Source organism: Daphnia carinata, chromosome 6 (assembly GCF_022539665.2).
Source record: "Daphnia carinata strain CSIRO-1 chromosome 6, CSIRO_AGI_Dcar_HiC_V3, whole genome shotgun sequence".
Classification (NCBI taxonomy): domain Eukaryota; kingdom Metazoa; phylum Arthropoda; class Branchiopoda; order Diplostraca; family Daphniidae; genus Daphnia; species Daphnia carinata.
The window spans coordinates 6,801,254-6,815,229 of NC_081336.1; the positions used below are offsets into that span (position 1 = coordinate 6,801,254).

Below are 13,976 nucleotides of genomic sequence, written 5' to 3' on the forward strand. Positions count from 1 at the left end.
AAAAATTCTGACCACTTTCACTTTCGAGGCTTTTTTTTTTCTGACGGCTGAGTAACCGTGGACCAACGTTCTTGTTTTGTTGCTTTCAGATTACACTGAGCGTGCGTCGAGTCGAGCTGGACACACGTTTTTCCCTCCCCTCTGCGTCGCTATACATTCAAGTGAATTAGTCGTTGCATCTCATTCGGTGTTTGTGTTACATTCGCGACTCTCGTCAGTGAAATTGTTCAATTGGAGTGCGCGGAATGACGAAGACTAAATTTGGATTCTCAGAAACGACAAGTGGGGAACGTGAAAGTGAACAAAACAAAACAATCAAATCCAATTTTAAGCAAACGGGATCTAAAATGTCAACATGAAGATTGTTTGGCAGTTCAGTCTTTTCGTATTGACTCTTTTTGCCGATTTCGAGGCGAAATCCATCGGATCGCGAGATTCGACCCCTTCGTTTCAAGTCGCACCGACAGACGCGGTCAAAAAAGTTGAAAATTACACGCCTGAAGTTTTGGTTTTCGTCGAAGTTTTAAAAGACGGCGACGTCAGTGGCAAAAATAATGACTGGACACAGCCACACCTTCTCGTCGTCGTTCATCGGCCCGACGAGCCCGTAGATAATGGAAAGGACATAATAACATCGGATCCCAACATCTTGTTGATGCTCGAAAATTTTGAATCGAAACCCGAATGGCCGGAATCCAGCACGGCACCTCGACTGGCTCGCGATATGAGTCGAGATGACTCCGATCCAGCGTCTTTAGAGCCGGGAACTTCGCGAGGCAATTACTACGACGTGTGGCTGGTGCCGCGTCGCAGCCGGACCGCCGACCCATATCCACCATCAGCATCGTTATTACCTCCTCCGACATATATTCCGGCCACGACAGTCAAGCAACATAATGCGGAATACGGCACGCAAGCGGGCGGCAACAGAGTCTCTGGTAGGAGTATCAGTTCGACTAATGTATCTCCAAATCATTCGTACAGTTCAGACGACGATCCTCCGGATTTCCTTTCGACACTGGTCACCCTACCGCAAGTGTGGATGCACGACTTGAGTCACATGATAATTCAACCGCTACGCAAGCCGTCCTCCGGCGAACGCGACAGTTTTGAGTATTTCGGGATGGTGGGCAAAGCGCCCTTTATTCAATGTCCTCTTGGCTTTAAGAAAAGCTCTTTAGGTAATTAGCATTCATCTAAATTTGTAAATTTTTCGTCTAACGCAAATGTGGCATTTCGCTGATATGTCTGTGTATCCCGAAAGGAACGTGTCGTCCTGTATTCCGAAGTCGTAGAAACTATCCCTTGAGCAGTGCTCAAGGGCCGGAATTAGAGACAACGACAATGGCAACAACAACAACGACTATCGAGGCGACAACGGTAACCGAGGAGAATGAGAATTCGACTACTACCTCTACTAGCCCGTAGTGTTTAACTGATTACGCGTTTACACGTTGGATCATTGTTTATGTTTGCGTGAAAATGATGTACATATTCCCGAATTTTTAATCGCACCCTTTACTAGATGTGATCTATTTGGTTATCGATTTAAGTGTAACCCCATAACCCAGAAATGCCGTAAGGGATTAACCGTGTTTCCCATTTCGACAAAAATAAGAAAAGGACTAATCTCGAATACATAGATAGCATTTATATAAAAGCTGGCCTACCTTGGCTTTTGTGAGTAGCTTTCCCAGGCCCCAGAAGGTTCCTCCACCCGTTGCCGTCCCACCAATTCGTTCATACCGATCTTCTGCTTCTACCTGTTAAAAAGAAAGATAGAACTATTCAGATGTAGTAGAATTTGAAGAAGAAAGCACCTTCATGATACTGACGCCAGAACCGATATTGACGAGCAGATAGGGGAAAATACACGGATCGACGTTCGGGAAGCGGTATTCAGGGTTTGCGTGGCGCTGATATATAAAAACTTCGTCGTGAATGTTCTTCAAGAGGAAATTACAGCCTTCAATAAGGCAGGTCATCTCCTCTTCCTTGTCAACCCTGTTGCCTTTAAATCGTGAGCATGTTGCGCAAGAAAAGATTGCTGGGGGAGAGTCTTACGTAAGCCCCAATTTCTCCTGGAGAAGATCAGCATACTTGTACGCACCACCGCCAGTAACTTTAATTTTTTTCTCCTTCATTACATCGGCTGAAGCGACCAGATTTTGTTGCAGGAAATCCAGACAAGCTTCAATATACTTGGTTTCAAACTTGACAAAGTGGAGGCGGTCTCCCTGAGATACTTCATACTTAGGGTTGACTTCCTGACCCTGGACAACCAATAACAAATTGTTTTCAACTAAATTTAAAAAAAAACCAATATTGACAATTACCCATATACTTCACTGTCAACAGTCTTCTGGTCTTTGTTGTAGAGAACTTTTCGATAAGGCACTGTCGAATAATAGGCAATTTTGGTCAATGACCCACCTGTAATTTCCCAATGATTAACATATAATGAATCAATACAATTCATGTACAACTATGGGATGGTTTTATGTAAAATTGTAAAAAATGAATAGTTCAAACAACGACAGGCTCCCCTATTACATTTTGTACATTACTACAATTTTTTGGTGCTTTGACAACCGATAAAAGCTTGAATATGCTCCAACGTTTATGAAATTATCAATGCCTTTTAAATAAAAATACCATACCGATATCCATAGCAAATCTTTTGGCATTTTTTAAATTGCGGAAGACTTCAGTCTCTGGAAGTTCGATACTTTTCGAGTACGTTTTGTCTCCAATTGTGGAGGGCATCTTTAGAACAAACCGACAGGTACGATTGCGATATCTTTATGTCAAGTGTGCAAGCCTTTCACTTAAAGAAAGAACTTGCTTAACTGTCTTTGGTAAATATGCGTTTCAATTCTTGCACAGAGCAATGGATACACAATGCTTTGCGAGCGATTGGAAAATTAGTGAAGGGACAGCAATTTCGTGAATCGGTCTGTCATTGGTTCGTGTTTGAGAATAGGTTCAGGCAACTTGCCAACAGAGGGCCAGTATCAGCTGATGGTATCTTTCTCAAAGTCAAATGAACCGTAGAGCGTACTTTGGACCGATGGCACTGCCCCCCTGTTTTTTTTTTCTTTTCTTTTGGCTACTGACTAACGCGCACGAGCACATTATAGGGCATGTTTGCTCTACCGTTACTTACTGATGTTTGCTAGATGCAGACTATTCCTGCTTTTACTGGCTATTTTTCTTTTGTATGCGTTACTGCTTGTACCAGACCGTTTTTGTCAACATAGCGATAGTCTGCAAAGGGCAAAAACCAGTGCGGCGCAGTGGCATCCCTTGCACTGCGTGTACTATTGCGCGATAGCCGCATACGGCTAGCAATTGCGACAAAAAAATAGTTCAATCTGGATGGTAAAACATGCTAAAGTAAGTTTTGTAGTCAGGCCTCGTCGAATAACCTGACTCTTTTTTGGGAAAGCTAATACATTTTTATTTTAAAATAAATTACATTATTCCAAAATAACGAGCAGTATCGAATTTCTTTATTCAACTTTGGCATCCAGTGGCTACATGACGTTTAATGGTTAGCAGACGAAAAAAGAGGAGCCTTAGGCGTTGATCAGCCTAACAACAGTCGATCGTTACTTGCTACCGTGGACTTTTAGTTCTTTTTTTTATCAATTCGTATACAGTTCTACAGAGTTGCACTCCCTTTGGGTTAGCAACGAAAGCAAAAATGACTGATAATAAAGAAGCATGTGGCAATGATGACGATTCCCTGCTTGATTCAGCGTTAGTCGACGAGAGGTCAAATTCGTTTCCCATTGGACAACTCAATCGTTCTGAAACACAAAAGAAATGGTACAGGGAGCCCTTTCACAGGCAAGTGTTTCACAGTTTTTTATTTCGCAAATTCAGTATCTAAAACCAATACTGTGAGTTTTGCTGCACTTCAATTATTTGGTAGCATGTACTTACTGTTTGCATGGCATTATTTCAATATGTTCTTTGTACATTGACCCATTATGGATGTGATATGAGATTAATCAAAGGTCATTGAGTCATGCTGACATAATGCAGAGTGTTTTATGAAAGACAAGAAATACATAACTGCTTCAGCCTAACTGTTAGGTAAAACATGCACTATTAGGTAAATTCACGTGCATTGAAAAACGATCCTCACACGGTATTACAAGAAGTTGATTGCTATATGGCAGTTCTCTGGTCGTAATAGGTTTACGAACAGTCGTTTTCCTTTCACAAGTCGTTGTTTGTGAGCAAGTAGCACATGTGAATACTTGTTTCAGCGATTCCTTAACTAGTTGAATGATCTTTGGTGCATAACGATTGTTATTTCTAATTTACTTATTCAAGTTTTATTATCTAACTAGACCAAGGACTTGTTCGTTTGTCAGCGACTTTCGTGATAGTCGTTCTTTAAACACAGCAGATTTTGGCTCAATTGAATGTAACACGCAGATGCCACGGCGACATGATGACCATTTACTAGAATGGAATGGGTACCCCATGTGGAATCCATTGATCCAGCGTCACTGCATTGGTGCAGTACTAAACTATTAATGAAATCTGTGCATAAGTTTGCCGATGGTGCACTAAAGGCTAACATCTTGATTTAAAGTAACCAGTGACATCAATTCAATCAGTAATAATGTGCCGTATTGATTCGGGCGGTAGACATCGATTTTTTGTTTTCTCGGGCTATTCGTTGCAAAATGCTGCAAGTTACGCTTTGGTTGAAGAGAAAAAAGGACCACTTGGCAAGTTTCCAGCAGACTCTGCAATGGCCAATCTTAGGCATGAATAGTGAACGTTACTGATTCACTGCGGGAACCGTCAACTGATTTGAAAGCTTGCACAAAAAAAAAAAAGGCTATCCAAAGAAGTTAGAAACCGGTGTGTGTCAAGCGATGAGAAAAACGCCAGAAATATACACGCGTCTTGGTGTATCCGAAGACGTCGCCACCTCCGCTTGAAAAGATGAGATACTACTCTTAAAGGCTGCGTGTACCTTTTATGCCATCACACACTCAGTTAGCAGTCCTTGATTGCCACCGTCACATATCAAGAATTGATGAGCTTCGCGCTTTGTACGTGTCGCACTGAAACTTTGTGAAAATTGCGGCTGGGGAGCTAAAAAAGAAGTATACACTCACGCAACCAAAGTTTTTTTTTTTTTTTTTTTTTTCGTATTTTGCAACGTTGTGGTGACTTTCGGTATTACTAATCGTATTAGGTGGGAGAACAAGGTCATCGATGTTTTTGTTTGATGTTTTTCTTTTTTTTTTGTAGCTTTTTTTTATCGCTCCAGTCCGCCATGTTTGATAGGGCGAAAATAAAGAAAGAGAGGGAATAAAAACAAAGAAGAGGAAAAAAAAAGGAGAGAATGAAAAGAAAGAGAGAGAGAAAGTCGAACAGCAGGCAGTCGCAATCGAACTGCCGAGCATCGAGAACGTATGATAGTTACGGTCGCGATCCATCGGCGAGTCATCAGTCTTCGAAGGTTTGCCAGCCAGTGGCTGACGTCGTGTCACACTAGTCCAGGGAAACGAAGCAATCGCAAAGCTATTTCATCACCTGTGCTCATGGCGTCCAGAATTTCAGAACTCCAATCAGAGGCGATTGCCGAGCGGGGTGAACGGCGAGATTCGGAGATGGGTGACGATTGGGCTGATACGTTCGTCGATTCGACTCCGAAATTTGATCCGAACACCTACAACAAACGCGAATTAGCGCACAGGTTAGACAATTGTAACTTCCGTTATGGCCTTGGCCCATTCTTTTTGTAGCATGTTCGGTCGGGGTTTTTTAGATTTCTAAAAACATTCCACTGTCGAAGAATTGTGGTAACCTTCAATTGCGTTCGCCTTCCGGCTATCCGTCTGAGGATGATGAAAGAATTCTGGTATCCGAAACATTCCGTGCGCTAAGTTACAAAGGGTATCCGCCCTTGTTACTCGTCCATCATTCACGCAAATACTTATGTCGAAACTGAATAGTTTTATCTTGCTTATCATCATTGCTGAATTCAACGTCAACATGCTGCAATCGTTGCTGGAAACGGAAAGGGTAGGGGGTGAAAGACCAATTGATGTTATTGCGTTGCACAGCGAAACGAGTCGCCAGTTATGCTCATTGTATTTTTAGATTTTAATCGGAGCGTTGGATCAGCTATGCATAATCTCTGGAATTTTGGATACGTTATAGGCCAGAACGAGCAAAATAAGTAAATTTCTACTTTCAGTTCCATGACTTTTGTTGCGGCCATTCGGCAAAAGTTATGGACTCTTTGTGTGTAGTAAAAATTTAGTTAACTTAAGATGTCTCGTAATGACGTGTAGAATCTAAAAATCTGTGTTCAATTTGTATAAACAGAGTCTTCGTCAATCGCAGTTTGCATTTGGAAAAGATCAAATTTTATGGCTTCGACATGGACTACACTTTAGCAGGTAGTATTTCTTATGCCCGTGTTTTTTCTTTCTTTAATGTTGGCAAGAGCAGAAATCGTCGATATTGTTTACGTGTTGAAGGTGAAAGAATTTCCTGACAATAGCGTGCTACTACTGCGTGCCTACCTGTAGTTTGCTTTCTGGGCTTGTGGAGAGTGGATGATTAATGATAGGTTTAAAAGGAATGGGCGCTGTAGGCTATCGCCATTCAAAAATGAGAGAGCGTTCTACTGTGTGATTGTGCGTGATCTAGGGTCAGGTACCCAACATTTCAAGGTGAATTTAAACGTGTTCTTCCGTCTTGATGGACAGAATACATTTCACCGGCTTACGAGAAAATGGGATTCGATTTATGCCGTGATTACCTCGTCACAATGGGATACCCGCAGGAAATTCAGGAGTTTGAGTACGACCCTTCTTTCGCCTTGAGGTATTAACGTGTTCTACATAGCTAAATCGAGTTAGTTTTATTCTATTTATCATGACAAATTTTTTTTTTACTAGAGGATTGTGGTTCGATACGCTGTACGGAAACCTGCTTAAGGTGGATGCTTACGGCAATATCTTGGTTTGTTCCCGAGGATTTCAATTCTTAAAACCGTACGTCCCATTTAAATTTCAAATTAAATAACCCCCCATCTAATTTGTGTTTGTTTTCTTCTTTTCAAGATCCGAAATTTACGCACTGTATCCCAACAAATTCATTCAGTTGGACGAATCGCGTGTCTATGTACTAAACACGCTCTTTAACTTGCCAGAATGCTATCTGCTAGCCTGCCTAATTGATTACTTTATGGGCCAAAGAGAAGCGCACAGTGATGTGTTAGTCGCTTATTTAACATCAAATTTTTTAAAATTTTAATACGTAATATGGTTTCGCAATAGGACATCAACGGGCATCAAGTTGGGTGACTTGTTCATGTCTTACAAGTCCATGTTTCAAGATGTACGCACAGCCGTCGATTACGTCCATCTTAAGGGAGATTTGAAACGTTTAACGGTTGAAAATCTCTCGAAATTTGTTCAACGTGATGATCGTTTGCCGACTCTACTTGTTCGGCTCAGGGAAAACGGCGCAAAAGTCTTCCTCTTAACTAATTCTGATTACAACTACACCAACGCAATCATGAAGTACATTTTGGAACCGGTAAGAAAATTTAGAAGACATCATAATAACATTATTACGATGCCTTTTTTTAATCGGTTTGATGGATTGTTTCAGCTGGAAAAGACGGAAAATAGTCGTGAATGGATGAGTTATTTTGATTACATCGTTATTGATGCCAAAAAGCCGCTCTTTTTCGGAGAAGGAACCGTTTTACGTCAGGTTAATACAACGACGGGCGCCTTAAAAATCGGCACTCATTTAGGTCCTTTGAAGCCGGGCCAAGTGTATTCCGGAGGTACGTTACAATTCCCTGAGCACTGGAAAGTTTAATATCCATTTGATTTGCAGGTTCTTGTGAGGTTTTCACTGATCTAATCGGTGCCAAAGGAAAAGACGTACTTTAGTAAGTGTTGATTGAAACGTGGGTGGATGAACTGATAAATAAAAAACGTTCTAATTTTACCTCAACTCAGTTGCGGTGACCACATCTTTGGTGACATTTTGAAGTCGAAAAAGATTCGTGGTTGGCGAACTTTCCTCGTCATACCAGAGCTGGTTCAGGAACTTCACGTCTGGACGGACAAATGCCAGCTGTACACTCGTCTACAAAATTTAGACATTAGCCTTGGAGACCTTTACAAGTATAAAATATGATATTCTTACCAAAGTCTATGATGAGATCAGACTTCTAACTTTTATTTCTTGTTTGCGTGGGATAGAAATCTTGATAGCTCCGCCAAAGTCAAACCTGACATTAGTAAAGTTCGTACCGCGATGCGTGAAGTGACTCACGAGATGGATTTAGCCTACGGAATTATGGGCAGTCTCTTCCGTTCAGGATCTCGTCAAACTTTCTTCTCTTCCCAAGTCGTTCGCTATGCGGACATTTATGCCGCCACTGTGCTCAACCTGCTCTATTACCCTTTCAGCTACATGTTCCGTGCGCCGGCCATGCTTATGCCTCATGAATCTAGTAAGAATCCTGATACTGGAGTCAATGAGAAAATTCATAACAAATACCTTTTTTTCTCCCCAAATCAGCTGTGGCTCATGAACAGCGTTTAGTCGTTGAAAATCCAGAAAAGTACTTCCGCTCCCGCCAGGGATCACTCACGCCCAGTTCAGTAGTCGACGATATACCTCCTTCTCCTAGGCCAAAGGTAGATTTAAATTTTTTTTTGAAACAATTGAAATGATTAATTGCATTTTAAAAAAAACATTTATAGATGGAAAGAACTACCAGCAATGTGCCCCATGCCAGGGCTGAAACGCCAAGAAAAGTCACGCACAATCACGACGAAGATGATTCCGAAGAAGAAAGCGAGAAATCTTCATAGAATGTTTAAGTCTTCTCTCGAATTCGAAATTACGTCTTTGAAAAAAGCTATTAGCTTCAGTCAAACGCATTCAATTCTTCCCGTTGATTAAACTATTTCATTCTTTTTTCTTTTTGCAAAACTTAGCTCTTAAGCTACACCTTACAGCTTGTGTCAGAATTCTTGTCAAAGAGTGTTTTGATTTCTGTAATTTAGCAATCGATCAGAGGTTTTTTTCCCAATATGTTCTTTACTGTCCATTGCAGCTTGGAAGCATATTGCCAGACTCTCGGATTGCAAGAGCATTTCTGTTCATTTGAGCTCAATCGATGTGTAACAATACAAAATTAGGGTTAAAAACTAGATTACTTTAAACGCAAAAGAAACGACGCTTTATACTATTACCCAATATTCAATCACATTTTCTAGATGGTGTACAATTAGGCGCATGTAATTAACTGAACAGATTTTTTTTTACCTGCCGATTCTTCTTCTTGTTCTTTTTACCTTTGAGTTTTGCAACAGATGCAACATCAACTCTATAATAAATGCAATGCATAATAAAGAATTTAACATTGATGGGAGATCTTCGAAGAATGGTCAGGTTCACATCCGCATTGTTGATGTATTGCAACCCCCTATGAAGGAAAATTGTATGCTATTACAACAGTTTGCACCCGGGATACTGCGAAATTGCATCACACAAGTAGTTAAAGGCACAAATAAATAACTTACGCTGAGCTTAGCAGAAATCGTTTCAACCAGCAAATTCTTTTCCTCGTTTCTGCAGACAAAATGGTTTCCTTTTGGCTTTTCGAGCAACTTTCAGGCGAATCATTTCGGATGCAACGTCGATTTCTGAAGGACCAGAAGTGTCGTAAAGATCGACGCACACAAAGGGGACGGTGTGAACTACTCTTGCCACGAGATCTCGGTTCTTTGTCAACGAAACTAGCACATTTTGTGTTTCAATTGTGCTGGCCTTTGCTGAGGTTTCGACTCCATTCAGAAACATTTCAACTGCTTGAGTTGGTAAATGAACGAATCGTGGTATAGGGTTGCACAAGTTCCTCATATGCACCAACTGTGCATTCCCATAATCTACGAAATAGATTCCGAAAAAATCGTTCTCTCCTTCCTCCATCACTCTTCCACGATACCACTTGTTGTCTTCTGGAGATCGAGCGATAACAATGTCGCCAGCAGATGGAGCTATGGTAATCCTATGTGGGAAGTAATTGGTGGTGTACTCTTCTTGTAGAGCTTTCTATTGGCGAACGAAGAAACAGATTTACAGTGAACAATTGCTGAAATTAAAATAAAAGTATTACTTGCAAAGACTCCAGCGTTTCATTGTCATCATCATCGGCGAATGCATATTGCAAATTTCTCGTACCATGAGGAAAGATGCCATAGAATCGAAATGCGCCAAGGACGCACGTTACCTGTACATGAACCAGGGATCCCGAGACCAAATGCAAAGAAGGTATATGGACGTAAACTTCAATTGTATCTTCCGTCGAAACGTTTTTCCGTTCGTTACTGTGCAAATGATCACACCGGATACCTAGAAACCATTGGAATAGGAGTGTCAGTGAGTAGGCAAATTAGGTTTCCTTTATTACCTTTGTAGCAACTTCCTTTCGCTGCAAAAAATCGACAAATTTTCTCCTCATCTTTAGGAATGTAACCCGTAGTAACCGAGTCGTAATTTTCCGTATTCAGCGCAAGAGTATTCATGGAAGAGTAATAGTCGTCGTACATGGGATCACCCCAATCTGGTTCAACTTCATCTAGAACAGATTCCTCTGAAAATGTGAATCCCACGGTTATTAGCTTTAAAAGAAAATTATGAATTTATGGTAATACTAAGTGCTTCTTGGAAAACGTTGGAAGACGCACAGCCAAGAAAAACAAGTTGCTCGTTCACCGAGTATTTTTCATCGTCGCCATCTTTCAACATGACGAGTGGAAGTGCACCGTCTCTTTCTAAGTTTGTCGAACTGAACAAGGCCGTTAACTCTTGATCGATGCCCGCTAGTTCGATGAATTTGTCGGTTGCGTCCGACGACCAGTCTTCAGAATTCTTTGTTTAATAATAATTAAAAAAATTGTTAGACGTTTCATAACAAAATATAAAATTTTGATATACCTCCGATTTTTTAAAAGGGTAAATGCCGTCAAGCCGACAGTGGAGTGCCAAGCAAGGTATATTCACGACTTCTTTGACTAGGGGTCTTAAGTGACACACTGCGACAACGTCGACGTTCCCCCAGTCGACTAAAAAGACGGTACAAGTTGTTCTATGCTTGATTTTGTCCGATGTTTTCCATCCGATTTCATCGTTGGTCTCAACACTAAGAATTTGTGCACGTGACCAAAATTTCGTTTGCGTTTCTTGTACGACCCAAAACGATCCCACCTCCGGCTGAGTAACAGGCACTGGTTTTGAGTTTTCATACAACTCATTCAAACGTTCGGACAGCGGCTTGACGACAGTTGAAATCTCGTCGCGTAGATGCACATAAAAATGAGTCGGCGATACCACGTGCGAGAAACAGCAGCTAAGTGTGTTTAAACATGAATTTCCAAGTGCTGGTGAGACTCGTGGTTTCAGAATTGATCCATATGATAGCTCAATGAGATTAGAGTTTTTTTCGATTCTCGTCTTGGACTAAACATGTCACAGGGAGACTAAAATTATGTGGATAAATAAATTTTAATGTCAATGGCGGTTAGCAAGAAACTCACTACTTGGTGCTCTAGGTAGCGGATTTCAGATGTTCCTGCGGTAAGGCTGTGTGTATCACCATGAGTATTCTCAATAAAGGACTGGCGAATGCTGGGTGTTGACAAACTAACGCAATCTAAAAATTGCTGCATCAGTAAGGGATCGGATAGTTCGCGGGACAGCACATCCGAAGGAATCGCATCCGATGAGTTGTGATCTATGACGAGAAAAAAAAAATTTAATGTGTGCAGTCGAAAATTTAATCGAATAACAATTATACCTGACGTATACGATGGCAGGGGTGATGCCCTGTTGGCAGGAGGTACGAAAAGGAGGGCATCAATATCATCCGTCACATTATTTGTTAATGTGGCAGGAGAGCTATTCTTCGTTGTAGAGATAGTGCTCGGAATTGCACGGATTTTGGCATTCTGATCTGATGCAGAGGACAGTGCTACATTGGCTGAGTCGGAATACGAGGTTCCCATTTCATTTTCATCCTGATACGAACGATTTGTAGTTACTTCCTCAGCATTCCGTTGCTTGTTTTCGACGAACTTCGGCTTGGAGATGACGAATTCTTGTGCATTGACATCCAGCGAGTTTGTACGCACAGATTTATGATTGGCCGAAAGCGTACTATTACTCCGGGATGTGGGAAAAGCGTTTGCGGAATCTGTAGGCAAGGAAACGTTGGACGCTGACCTGTTAGTTGGTAGAGCATCAGATTCTAGGATTTCGTAACTGCTTTTCAACGAAAGATTTGTCTTTGACAAACTTTCTTTCGGTTCCGTCTCAAATGAGAGACTTTTTAGTACAGATTCTTGAATACGAGGAGGTTCGTTAATGACGGGTTCGGAGGAAATTGCGTGCGACAACTGATGCGGGTTGAACGGCTTTCCCATTCCCCCTTTGATCATAGCCGTTGCAACATCCATAATTTTTTTGCAATCTCTATTACGGAGCGACACGTAATAATCTGGTAGGTAATTCAAGAAGGTCTCGGTATTCTCGTGTTCTTTAGGAGGACGACGGAAGACTGCCACTATGCTTTCGCATGACTGATTAAAGAACAAAATGGAGTCCGGTTCCCATATCTCCGCCACTGGTTCTAAATCGTGCATCGCGCATAACAAGCCATGAGCAGGTTCAAGACAGAACGATTTTTGTATAGAATAGAGCTGGTTAACTGTAGTTGCAATGGTTTCACCATAATCAACCAATATGATTTCCAGGGTGGGTGTAGCAGTGTTGTACTCAATGGTGGTTATCTGGTAAAAACAATACGGTATGATGGAAGTGTACATAAATTTTTGATGGAATTCTTACCACTTTTCCTCTGCAATACTTTCCCGAGTGTAAACAAACAACAAAAGTGCCAGGACAAGGCAGCTTCTGTAATGGGGTGCAATTTCGATAGGCAATGCTGAGTTGTTCTTCAAGACTTTCAACTGAAGTAGATTCTAGCTTAAGCCAAAATCTGCTTGGTGAACCAGGTGAAAGAATTTCAACCAAGTATGGTTTATTAAACACAATACTTGTTTTGGGTACAGCCAGGTCAAAAACAGAACCTGTTGCTTCCTGATTCTTAGAATCCAAATAAAGCATTAAGCTCGAAATGTGGTTTACAGTGAAAAGATTCATATACTACTTGATTGTGGGAGAAATTCAGTTTTTCATCTGGGATTGCATTGGCAACTATAGCCAACTGTTCTCTGCATTCCTTGAGTACAGTATTCATCATATCAAGATTTTCCAACACATCTCGATGGCTGCCGTTGACAAATAGATGTTCAACGGCCTTATCAGCTTTGTTGTAAGTGGCATCCAAAAACTGTTGGATTCTTTCTCGGTGAATACGAATGTCTTTTAGCGCGAGATTTTTGAATTCATGGTCAGTGTAAGACATCGTAGGAAACCTGTGATCAGCAATGCAAAGCTAGACTGAAATGACTAATGCTCTGCAAGTTTTATTTAGTTAACCTCTACTTCCCGCGTATTTTTCACCATAGATAAAAAAAAACACGTGTTAGGCAGCGATTATCAATATCACAAACTTGTCTGCTAATCGTTTTTGCGAAACGTGAAGTAAACACAATCGCAGAAATAATTTGGGAATCAATTTCAATTAATCCTTATATGGACAGTTTCCTTTCATTCAAGAATGGGAACCTCAATTTTCAAAAAGATGAAATACAATCTATTACATCCATTATTTTGATCTGTTGGTTTCGCTTTTGTAAAATGAAAACAATTTCACGTTTTGTAAACGATTCGCTAGATGGCTCTCGCTTCACCCCTGTAGAAATTTGTAGAAGGGATCAGTGTTTTGTTTTCATCATTTTTTGTATATTTCGTTTCTCGTTCCGACATATGTTTTCGAC

General features: G+C 41.0%; 4 protein-coding genes across 4 annotated transcripts in view; 2 read left to right on the plus strand and 2 right to left on the minus strand.

Annotated features, from left to right (window-relative positions):
• LOC130702390 (4'-phosphopantetheine phosphatase-like) overlaps positions 1 to 13,976 on the minus strand; it is a 68,921-nt gene that overhangs the window by 10,856 nt on the left and 44,089 nt on the right. Inside the window, exons 2-6 of the mRNA XM_057524071.2 lie at positions 2,661 to 2,766; positions 2,345 to 2,433; positions 2,065 to 2,273; positions 1,821 to 2,004; positions 1,671 to 1,763 (exon numbers count right to left, since the gene is read on the minus strand). Of these exons, the coding sequence (XP_057380054.1) occupies positions 1,671 to 1,763; positions 1,821 to 2,004; positions 2,065 to 2,273; positions 2,345 to 2,433; positions 2,661 to 2,766 (681 nt within the window). The remainder of the gene's footprint in view (positions 1 to 1,670; positions 1,764 to 1,820; positions 2,005 to 2,064; positions 2,274 to 2,344; positions 2,434 to 2,660; positions 2,767 to 13,976) is intronic.
• Positions 80 to 2,665, plus strand: LOC130702372 (uncharacterized). The gene is made up of 2 exons (XM_057524055.2): positions 80 to 1,181; positions 1,265 to 2,665. The coding sequence occupies exons 1-2, from the start codon at positions 356 to 358 to the stop codon at positions 1,426 to 1,428; spliced, it is 990 nt and encodes a 329-aa protein (XP_057380038.1). The 5' UTR covers positions 80 to 355; the 3' UTR covers positions 1,429 to 2,665.
• Positions 5,420 to 9,224, plus strand: LOC130702391 (cytosolic purine 5'-nucleotidase-like). The gene is made up of 12 exons (XM_057524072.2): positions 5,420 to 5,728; positions 6,364 to 6,437; positions 6,750 to 6,867; positions 6,942 to 7,037; positions 7,107 to 7,259; positions 7,323 to 7,584; positions 7,660 to 7,840; positions 7,894 to 7,948; positions 8,019 to 8,186; positions 8,265 to 8,518; positions 8,587 to 8,705; positions 8,772 to 9,224. Exons 1-12 carry the CDS (start codon positions 5,445 to 5,447, stop codon positions 8,880 to 8,882), a joined length of 1,875 nt encoding a protein of 624 aa, XP_057380055.1. The 5' UTR covers positions 5,420 to 5,444; the 3' UTR covers positions 8,883 to 9,224.
• LOC130702344 (uncharacterized) lies at positions 9,515 to 13,705 on the minus strand. Its single transcript, XM_059495557.1, is given in 11 exon segments — positions 9,515 to 10,128; positions 10,193 to 10,428; positions 10,487 to 10,669; positions 10,731 to 10,947; positions 11,014 to 11,492; positions 11,495 to 11,555; positions 11,613 to 11,809; positions 11,873 to 12,863; positions 12,922 to 13,179; positions 13,241 to 13,511; positions 13,576 to 13,705. Coding segments are annotated over 10 exon segments (3,393 nt in total). The 5' UTR covers positions 13,502 to 13,511; positions 13,576 to 13,705; the 3' UTR covers positions 9,515 to 9,618.